Consider the following 10010-nt stretch of genomic DNA (forward strand, 5'->3'; position numbering starts at 1 on the left):
AGGCGCAGGAAGAGCAGCAGCAGCAGCAGCAGCAGCAGCAAAAGGAGAGTGCGCAGCAGCTGCAGGATCAGCAGCAAATGGAAAGACGCCCCCACCAGCACTCGCAGCAGGAACTCTTGCTGCTGCTGCGCCCCGATGCAGCAGCACAGCGAGCGCAGCAGCAGCTGCAGTTTGCTGCTGGAGTTCCAGTGTATCCTTTGGGCCTCTTTTGCCTCCGCCTGCTGCAGCAGCGCCGCGCAGCAGCAGCAGCCAGCCCCCCACAGCAGCAGCAGCAGCAGCAGCAGCAGCAGCAGCGGGAGGCCAAGAGTGCCTGTTGCGTGAGCAGCAGCGCGAGCAAGAGCAGCGGCAGCAGCAGCAGCTGGAGCAGCAGCAGCAGCAGCAGCAGCAGCAGCAGCTCTTGCTGCTGCCTGCATGCGCCTGCAGCAAGAGAGTGCGGCTGGTGCTGCCTGCGGCTGTGGGGCCCCACAGAAGGCTCTTTGGATTTGCTGCGGGGCTCTCTTCTTATAGAAGACCTGCAGGGGTTGCTGCTGCACCGCCAGCGGCAGCAGCGGGGGCAGCAGCAGCAGCAGCAGCAGCAGCAGCAGCAGCAGAGGCCAGTTGTGGGGCCCCACACACTACAGTAAGTGCCTGCAGCAGCAGCAAACTAGCTAACCCCAGGTACAGCTGCAGCTGGAGTCCCCCAGGGGCCCCCCAAAGGCCCTAGGGGGCCCCTGGGGGGCCCCTGGGGGCCCCTGGGGGGCCCCTTTGGGGGCCCCTTTGGGGGCCCCTGGGGGCCCCTAGGGAAGCACCCTAAGGGCCCTTTTTGGGGCCCCTTGGGATGCTTTGGGGGCCCCCTTGGGGCCCTAAAGGGTACCGTAGGGGCCCCCATAAGCTGCTGTATGACCACAGAGAGAGGCAGCTAGTGCATGCAACCTGTTTGCTGCTGCTGCTGCAGCTGCTGCTAGTGTTTGCGGTGCTGCTGTGGCTGCTGCAGAGGTGCAGCAGCAGGACGAGGCAGCAGCTGCTGCAGCGGCGTAGGGGCTGGCGCTGCTGCTGCTGCGCTGCAGAGATGCATCCGAGACTCCGTGCGGCAGCTGCTGCCCTTCCCCCGTGCTGCAGCAGCAAGCAGCAGAGCAGGCAAGCCCTGGAGCTGCTGCAGCAGCAAAAACATCAAAAACAGCAGCAGCAGCAGCAGCAGCAGACAGCACTACACGCTTATCTGAGCTTGAGAATATCCTTGTCTTTTCTCAGCGGCTGCTGCTCATTGCTGCAGAGTGGCGCCCTCGCTGCTGCTGCTGCTGCTGCTGCTGCTGCTGCTGCTGCTGCTGCTGATTTGGCGTGCGTGTGCGTGCATGCGTTGGGGTGTACGTACAGCTGTGGCTAAGAACGCCCTGGTCGCGGGCCTGTGGCAGCAGCACGGAACTTTGGGGGGCCCCCTAAATGAGTCCATTTCCGTTTTGGGGGCCCCCCCCTTCCGCCGTTTGCTGCTGCTGCTGGGCCCCACACTTTTCTCGCAGCTGCTTTGCTGCATCCTTTTTGTGCCTGACGAGTTCTTCGTTCGGTTCGCGCAGCAGCAGCAGCTCGCGCTCCCGCGGGCCCCTCCAGCCAGCAGCAGCAGCAGCAGCAGCAGCAGCAGCAGCAACAGCAGCAGCATCAACAGCAGCAGCAAGAGCAGCGGCAGCAACGGCAGCAGCAGCTGCAGCAGCAGCTGCTGCAGTAGCTGCTGCCACTGGAAGCTGGCGTCGGAGTGTGAAAGCCAAAAGCAGCAGCAGCAGCAGCAGCAGCAGCAGACACAAGACATGGATACAGCGCGTCTGGTGTATATACAGCTCTGCGGGCGGCCCCTCACAAATGGGGCCCTCGAGGCCCTTGCCAAAGACCACCGCGTTGTGCAGGAGGCCAGGGAGCGCATGCAGCAGCAGCAGCAGCAGCAGCAGCAGCAGCAGCAGCAGCAGCACGACAGCAAAAGCCCCTCAAGCTCTGCTCTTGCGCTATGCTGCAGCAAACGCGACAGAAGCCGCTGCAGAGCTGCCCATCGCCGGGCTGCAGCAAAGCTTCGCAGGCGCCTTCAGCGCACTCCCGCCTCCCCGCAGCAGCAGCAGCAGCAGCAGCAGCAGCAGCAGCAGCAGCAGCAGCAGCGGCGGTGTGAAATAGAAGTCCCCCGCCAATCCATGTTTCATTGCCGCAGCTTCTCGAGACTGGGGGGCCTCCCCAGCAGCAGCATTTTGACAGCTTTGTGTCGCGTGGGGCTTCTTATGCCCAGGCACGCGCCCCACACCAAGGCAGCAGCAGCAGCAGCAGCAGCAGCAGCAGCAAAAGCAGCAGCTGGAGCTGCAGCTGGTGTGGCGGTAAGTGCAGCGGCGGCGCCAGCTACGGAGTCCGTGCGAACTGGGATTGTGGCAGCAGCAGCAGCAGCAGCAGCAGCAAGAGAGCCCGGTGCTGCGGCAGCTGCAGCAGCATCACGTGAAGCCGAAACAGCAACACATGGTGCGTCACCAGCAGCAGCAGCAGCAGCTGCTGCTGCTGCTGCTGCTGAAGGGGAAGTCCTCTCCAGGACTGATAGACCAAGGGCCCCCAAGGCAGCAGCAGCAGACGCCACCTCAGTGGAGAGAGCAGCAGCAGAAGGGACAAACACTACAGCTGCTGCGGCGCGAACTGCTGCAATTGCTGATGTTACTGAAGCAACTGCGCCAGAAGCAGCAGCAGCAGCAGCAAAAGCAGCAACAGCAGCAGCAACCGCTGAGAATGTCGCAGCTTTCATGTCTCCAGCAGCTCCAGACAGCGCAAAAGGCGCATTGTCAGTATCGGCAGCGCCAAACGCAGCAGCAGCAGCACCAGCAGCAGCAGCAGCACAAGCACCAGCAGGAGCAGCAGCACCCGCAGCAGCAGCACAGGCGCCAGCAGCAGCAACAGCAGCAGCAGCACAAGTTCCAGCAGCAGCAGCAGCAGCACAAGGGCCAGCAGCAGCAGCACAAGCGCCAGCAGCAGCAGCAGCAGCAGCAGCAGCAGGAAGCAGCAGCAAAGGTGCTGCTGCAGCCAAAACAGCTGCGGGCTCCTCCCGCCGCCGAGCACTCGGAGCTGCAGCGCGGGTGCTGCTGAAGTTCATTCTTTTTGATCCAAACTTTTTCGAATTAGCCAAAGAGGGATTGCCCAGGAAGCAGCAAGCCCTTGCGGAGTTGCTCAGCAGGCAGTGCCAGGAGGCGCTGCAGCCGCATGCAGCAGCAGCAGCTGCAGCGCCACCCAGCAGCAGCAGCAGCAGCAGCAGCAGCAGCAGCAGCGGCAGCAGCAGCTGCTGCAGCGGCAGAGGCAGCGGCCACGGCAACGGCGCAGGCGTGGCAAGCTGCAACGGGACCGGCAGCAACAGCAGCAGCAGCAGCAGCAGCAGCAGCAGCAGCAGCAGCAGCAGGATGGAGGCACGCAGAGCCCGGCGGCGCGCTGGGCGGCGGCTGCGGCTGGGCTCGCAGCTGGCGAGGTGAGCAGCAAGCTTGCTGTTTGGCTTATTTTGATTATTAATTTAAATAAGTAAATAATTAATAAATAATAAATAATAAATAAATAAATAAATTAATTAATTAATTAATTAATTAATTAATGTGTGGCGGCTAATTCGCGCAGCAAATGGCGATTTATAAAGAGGAGCTGAGGCAACAGGCGGCGCTGCTGCAGCTGCTGCTGCAGCACAAGTTATCTAAGCAGCCATTTTAATTAATTTCTTTTTAAAAAGATAATTTAAAATTTATTTATTTTTAATTTAATGTTTTATTTTGTTTAGGGCTTCTTGTTTTTTGATTGATGGCTTTTGGCTCAAGTAATTGCATTGTTGGTTTAATTTGAGAGGGCCTTTGGGGCTCCCGATCGCCTGCAGCGGCTAAACCCCAAACCCTAAACCCTAAACCCTAAACCCTAGACAGCAGGCCTCAGGGACTCGAAATTCTCCTGCAGGGTTTAGAGTCTTGCGGGGCCCTTATTCGCAGCTACGAGCTGATTGGCTTCGGGGTTTAGGGTTTAGGGTTTAGGGTTTACGGTGGGATCTTTGTGCTGCAGTGCGTTGCTTGCCTTTGAAATTTAGGGTTTAGGGTTTAGGGTTTAGGGACTAGGGTTTAGGCGTGCTGCGCCTTTGCTGCAGAGAGCTGCTTCCAGGCTTCGAGGCGCTGCTGCTGCGTCACAGCCGCTGCCCCTATTTGCTGCTGCTGTCGAGACACTGCAAGATCCCCCCCGAGGCCCGTCGAGCAGCTGCGCGCCCTGCTGCAGCCTCCCGCAGCAGCAGCAGCACGACCAGCAGCGGCAAGGCCAGCAGCAGCAGCAGCAGCAGCAGCAGCAGCAGCAGCAGCAGCAGCAGCAGCAACAGCAGCAGCAGCAGCAACAGCAGCAGCAGCAGCAGCAACAGCAGCAGCAGCAGCAGCAATCCGCTTTCAGAAGAGCCGCCAGCCCTTGACTGGGCTGTGCCAACAGCCCGTGTTGCTGCTTTTGCTGCTGCTGCTGCTCAGCAAGTGGTGCCCCCCTGCCTCTTGGGGTGTACGTACAACTACCGCCTTTTCCTGCAGCGAGTCCGCCAATTCGTTTGCCTCAACTCCACTGAGACTTTCACAGTTCACCAGCTCATGCACCGCATGCAAACTGCAGCACCGAAGCCGCAGCGAGCAGCAGCAGCAGCAGCAGCAGCAGCAGCACGGGCCGCAGGAGCGGCAGCAGCAGCAGCAGCACGGGCCGCAGGAGCGGCAGCAGCAGCAGTGGCAGAAGAGGGGAGCAGCAGCGAGCCACAGAGGCGCGTCCTGCCGTGCAACGGATTTCAACGTGAAAAGGAGGTGCAGCAGCAGCAGCAGCAGCAGCAGCAGCAGCAGCAACAGCTGCTGCCGCGGCGCCAGCTGCGCCTGCAGCAGCAGGAACGCAAGCACTTTCTGGAGAGGCTTATATTCTTTTTGTTTTCCCACTTCATTGTCCCTCTCTTGCGGTGAGCCCTAGATGCCCTCATTTGAGTCTGCAGCTGCAGCAGAAGGAGCAGCAGCAGCAAGATCAGCAGCAGTTGCTGCTGCTGCTGCTGTTGCTGCTGCTGCTGTTGCTGCTGCTGCTGTTGCTGCTGCTGCTGCTGCTTGTCTTCCTGTTTAGCTTTGACTAGACTGAGTGCAGCGACACAAACTGCATTATCACTCCTGCTGCTGCCTGCATATCCCTCCAAACTAACGTGTGGAGCGACCCCACGGAAACCCTAATTAGGGTTTAGGGTTTGGGATTTAGGGTTTCAGGTTCAGAGGGTTTGGGGTTTAGGGTTTGAGGTTTAGGTCCTTGGGTTGTGTCAGTCTCGGAAGGGAGCCAGAAAGAGTCCCACTGCAGTTTGCCGATCCTACCTTTGCTGCTGTTGCCGCTTCTGCTGCTGCTGCTGTTGCTGCTGCTGCTGCTGCTGCTGCTGCAGCTGCCACTTTTACGTGACGGAGGCTGCGTCTTCTCAGCGGCGGTCTCGTTTTTACCGAAAGGGAGTTTGGTTTCGAATTGAGTCTGCTGCTGCTGCTCGTTTGTACGCCCAGTGCTTCCAGCCACGCGCAGCCAGCCCCGCTGCTGCTGCTGCTGCTGCTGCTGCTGCTGCTGAGGCAGCAGCACGTGGCGCAGCAGGACAAGAAAAGGGCGCAGAGGACGCTCCTGTCGCTCCCAGCAAACGGCAAGTTGCTGCTGTCAGCACAGAGGGCCCCAAGGGGCCTAAGAGGCTTCGGCCAGAGAGCGGCAGCAGCAGCTGCTGCTGCTGCAGCAAGCCATGCAGCAGCAGCCGATGCAGCAGCGCGAGCTCCGGTTGCAGCAAGCATAGCCCTTGTGTGGCCAGCAGCAGCAGCAGCATCAGCAGCAGCAGCAGCAGCAACAGCAGCAGCAGCAGTAAGCGACGCAAGACAGAGAGCGCTTCCCAGAGCCCTGATGATTTGGAGTCTATTGTTGAGGCTGTCTCCGCGGTGATTGCGCCTTCGGGCGCAGCAGCAGCAGCAGCAGCAGCAGCAGCACCGCCACTTTCTCTCGGTGCTGCTGCTGCTGCTGCAATCCCCCGAATTCGCTTCATTCCGAAGGCCCGCGGCTGCAGGCCGCTAGTGAATCTATCAAGGGGCCCCAGCGGGGCCCACTTAGCGCGTTTGCTGCTGCAGGTGCAGCAGCAGCTCGCCACCATCCGTCAGCAGCAGCAGCAGCAGCAGCAGCAGCAGCAGCAGCAGCTAGAGGCTTGCTGCTCGGCGCCCGCTAGTGCGCGGGTGCCGCCCTGCAGCGGGCGCTCCAGGCAGCTGCTGCCATCAGCAGCAGCAGCAGGGGCAGCGGCCCCGTGCGCCGCAGCAGCAGCAGGCGCAGCAGCAGCGGGGAGCGCAGGAAGCGCAGCAGCAGCAGCAGCAGCAGCAGCAGCAAGCGCCGCGGGTGCCTCGACGTACGGCGACTACCTGCGGCGGCTGCTGCAGGCGGAGTGCAGCAGCGCGCAGCTGCTGCAGGCGTCTGCTGCAGCGCAGCGGGAGCGCAGGGGGGCGCAGCTGCTGCGGCCGCGCGCTGCAGCGCAGCGGGAGAGCAGCAGCGCGCTGCTGCTGCAGGCGTCTGCTGCAGCTGCTGCAGCGCAGCGGGAGCGCAGCAGCAGCTTGTCAGTGAACTCCGTGCTGCGCCCCATCAGCCAACACTTGTCTTGTTTGTGTCGGTTCAGTTCGGAGGCTTTGGGGTGTTCAGTAATGTCGAATTCTGAGGTGTACGTACACCTCACGGCCTGGTGGCGGCGCTACCAAGGCCGGCTGCGGCTGCTGCGCCGTTTGCTGCAGCAGCAGGGGCCTTGCTGCGGCCTGCGCCGGGTGTACATACACCGCATGCAGCAAATTGTCGGAGACCTCAGCCGCTGCTTCGAAAGCATTTCCCACCAAGAGCTGCAGCAGCTCGTGCTGCTGCTGCAGCTGCCTCCCCACACCCACAGGCTGCAGGCCTACCGCCGCATCACCACTCCGGGGGCCATTTACGCCGTCCCCAGCAAGGCAGCAGCAAAGCCAGCAGCAGCAGCAGCAGCAGCAGCAGCAGCAGCAGCAGAGCAGCAGCGCCTGGGGGTCTCTACTTTCGGAGTTCTCGATGAGTTTTGTGTCCCTCCGCTGCCAAATGGCCTTTTGCCGCGGCTGTCTTTTCTTTTAAGAAGACAAACAAATCACCAAAGACTCAAGCGCAGCAGCAGCAGCAGCAGCAGCAGCTCGCCGGGAGCAGCAAAGCGGGCGCGCGCAGCAGCCCCCGCAGCGCCGGCTGCACCCGCAGCAGCAGCAGCTGCTGCTGCTGCTGCTGCTGCTGACGCTGCAGCTTTGCCACCACCGTCGGCGCCTGCAGCACTTGCTGAGGCTGCAGCAGCAGACACAGTCTGCCCAAGTGCTGCTGGGCATTCCGTGAAGGGCCCCCCCCTGCAGCAGCAGCAGAGGCCCCTAGGGCTGCGGAGGCACGGCACGCAGCAGCAGCAGCAGCAGCAGCAGCAGCAGCAAAGCACATGCAGCAGCGAAGTGTCGACATCCCTGTGTGTTCGGCGTTTGCTGCTGCGGGGCTCCTCGGCGGGGGGCTGCGCCTTCGTGGCCCCGCAGTGTACAGACACCCGAGTTACTGCAGCAGAGGTGCGTGCTGCGCTGCTGCTGCTGCTGCGCATGCACTGGGTGCTGCTGCCGCGGCGGCTGCGCGGCTCCGCCGAGCAGCAGCCAGGGGCCCCCCAGGGGGGCCCCCCAGGGGGGCCCCACAGCCACTTGCTGCGGGGCCCCTTTGGGGCCTTTAGGCAGCTTCAGGGCATTCCCCAGGGCTCTAATTTGTCAGCTCTTTTGTGTGCTCTTTACTACGGAAATAAAGACCGCCATCCTGATGTGCAGCGGCTCCTCAAGGGCAAGCTAGGCCCCACTCGCCGCCGCAGCAGCAGCAGCAGCAGCAGCAGCAGCAGCAGCAGCAGCAGCAGCAGCAGCAGCAGCAGCTCCGCCAAAGGCGGCGGCTGCTGCAGCCCCAGCTGCAGCAGCCCCCAGCTGCTTCCTCCCACGCGCCCTCAGGAGCACCAAACGCAGAACGTACAGCAGCAGCAGCAGCAGCAGCAACAGCAGCATCATCACCAGCAGCAGCATCCGCAGCAGCAGCAGCCGCAGCAGCAGCAGCCGCAGCAGCAGCTGCCCTCTCTGGAGTCCTTCGAGCTGCTGTGGGAGGCCCCCAGCCTGGCTGCGGGGGCCCCCGGGGGCCCCTCTAGCTTCATCTTTTGTGACCCGCTGCTGCTGGAGGTTTCACCAGGCTCTTCCCTGCGCAGCTCCTCAGTGCAGCAGCAGGCCCGCAGCAGCTGTGCTGCAGTGCAGCAGCAGCAGCAGCAGCAGCAGCAGGACGGAGCCCAACAGGCTCCACAGCTCAGCCAGGGGGGGGGAGAAGCTGAAATGGCTGCACTGGAGGGCTCTCCCACCTTAGCTGCAGCAACAGCAGCAGCTGCTGCTGCTGCTGCTGCGCAGCAAGCTGGCAGCTGCCGGGATTCAGAGTGCAGCGGAAACCGCGAGACAGCAACAAAGGTGCTGCGGCGGCGGCGGCTGCTGCTGCTGCGGCTGCGGCGGCTGCTGCTGCCGCCGCTGCTGCTGCGCTGGGTAGATGACTTTGTGTTTGTGTCTCCTTCTGTCTCAGCAGCAGCAGAGTTCCTGCGGCTGCTGACGCAGCAGCAAGTGTGGGGCCCCAACGTGAATGTCCAGAAGCTGAGGCTCGAAGTTGACTGGAGCCTATGGCCTTCCGACCAACCAGCAGCAGCAGCAGCAGCAGCAGCAGCAGCAGCAGCAGCAGCAACAGCAGTGGCTGCAATGCGCGCACCAAGGATGCTGCCCGCAGTCTTCGCGTCCTCAGCAGCAAATTCCGCGCGAACACCGTCGACGCCGGCAGCAGCAACTGCAGCAGCAGCAGCAGCAGCAGCAGCAGCAGCAACAGGTACATCAGGAGCAGCAGCAGCAGCAGCTACATCATCATCATCATCAGCGGCAGCAGCAACCCCGCCTGCAGCAGCAGCTACGCCATCCTCAGCAGCAGCAGCAGAGCCTGCAGCAGCAGCTACACCACCACCAGCCTCACCACCATCGCCATCACCGTCACCCTCACCAGCATCATCACCAGCAGCAGCAGCAGCAGCAGCAGCAACAGCAGCAGCAGCAGCAGCAGCAGCAGGAGGCCTTTGCTGGGCAGGAATGGAATTAAAAATCCCAGCAGCACACTGCCGCCTCGAGTGCCGCGCGGCCCACTGGAGAGACACCGCGCAGCTGCTGCTGCGCGACGCAGCAGCACTTCGCCGCCGCAAAGGCAGCAGCTTCATAAGTGTCAGTTTTTGGTTTGCTGCTGCTTCTTTTGCTGCTCCATTTGCTGCTCCATTTGCTGCCAAGTTGCTTCTTTGGGGGTGTTGGGTTTGCTGCTGCTTCTTTTGCTGCTCCATTTGCTGCCAAGTTGCTACTTTTGGGGGTTTCTGGTTTGCTGCTGCTTCTTTTGCTGCTCCATTTGCTGCCAAGTTGCTTCTTTTGGGTGCTTCTGGCTTTTGTTGCTGCTTCATTTACTGCCAAGTTGCCTTCTTCGGCGCAGCGCTGCTGCTGCTGCTGCTGCAGCAGCAGCAGCAGCAGCAGCCCCTGCATAAGCAGCCCCTGCATCAGCAGCCCCCGCTCCATCAGCAGCAACCTTGCCGCTGCATCCGCAGCAGCGCCCGCTGCAGCGTCCGCCGCAGCAGCCGCAGCAGCCGCAGCAGCAGCAGCAGCAGCAGCAGCAGCAGCAGCAGGAGCGCGTTTGCTGCTGCTTGTGCGTGTCAGGGAATGCTGGAGCGGCCTGTGTTTGGCAGCCTGCGGGCGTGGCTGGGCTCTCGCGTGTTTGTGGATTTGCAGCTAAACTCTCTTTGCTGTTCGCTGCGAAATATTTACTTGGCAGTTCGGCTGGCCTTCCAGCGGCTGCTGCTGGCGCTCAAGCGGCTGCTCAAGGAGTTCGCAGCCTTCGTCAACCCCCAGTACCTCCTGAGTGCGAGGGTTTAGGGTTTAGGGTTTAGGGTTTAGGGTTTAGGGTTTAGGGTTTAGGGTTTGGGG

General features: G+C 61.9%; 2 protein-coding genes across 3 annotated transcripts in view; both read left to right on the top strand.

The window, feature by feature from the left end:
• The window catches only part of ENH_00079680 (hypothetical protein, conserved), a gene marked incomplete at both ends in the record, with an annotated part of 1329 nt that extends 706 nt beyond the window's left edge, over positions 1-623 (top strand). The window contains one exon of the mRNA XM_013583228.1: positions 1-623. This exon is cut by the window's left edge and continues 706 nt beyond it. Within this exon, the coding sequence (XP_013438682.1) occupies positions 1-623 (623 nt within the window).
• A 1840-nt stretch (positions 624-2463) lies between these two features.
• ENH_00079690 lies at positions 2464-9959 on the top strand (the record flags this gene model as incomplete). Of its 2 annotated transcripts, XM_013583229.1 has the most annotated exons (4): positions 2464-3068; positions 3134-3451; positions 4106-4930; positions 5390-9959. In XM_013583229.1, 4 exons carry the CDS (start codon positions 2464-2466, stop codon positions 9957-9959), a joined length of 6318 nt encoding a protein of 2105 aa, XP_013438683.1. The 2 variants fall into 2 exon arrangements, with proteins under 2 accessions (XP_013438683.1, XP_013438684.1); XM_013583230.1 differs by lacking the exons at positions 2464-3068; positions 3134-3451; positions 4106-4930 and having other exon boundaries at positions 6660-8262; positions 8590-9266; positions 9744-9959.
• Between the last annotated feature and the right edge of the window lie 51 nt (positions 9960-10010).

The sequence above is a fragment of the Eimeria necatrix genome, genomic scaffold (assembly GCF_000499385.1).
Source record: "Eimeria necatrix Houghton genomic scaffold, Enh_scaff855, whole genome shotgun sequence".
Lineage (NCBI taxonomy): Eukaryota > Apicomplexa > Conoidasida > Eucoccidiorida > Eimeriidae > Eimeria > Eimeria necatrix.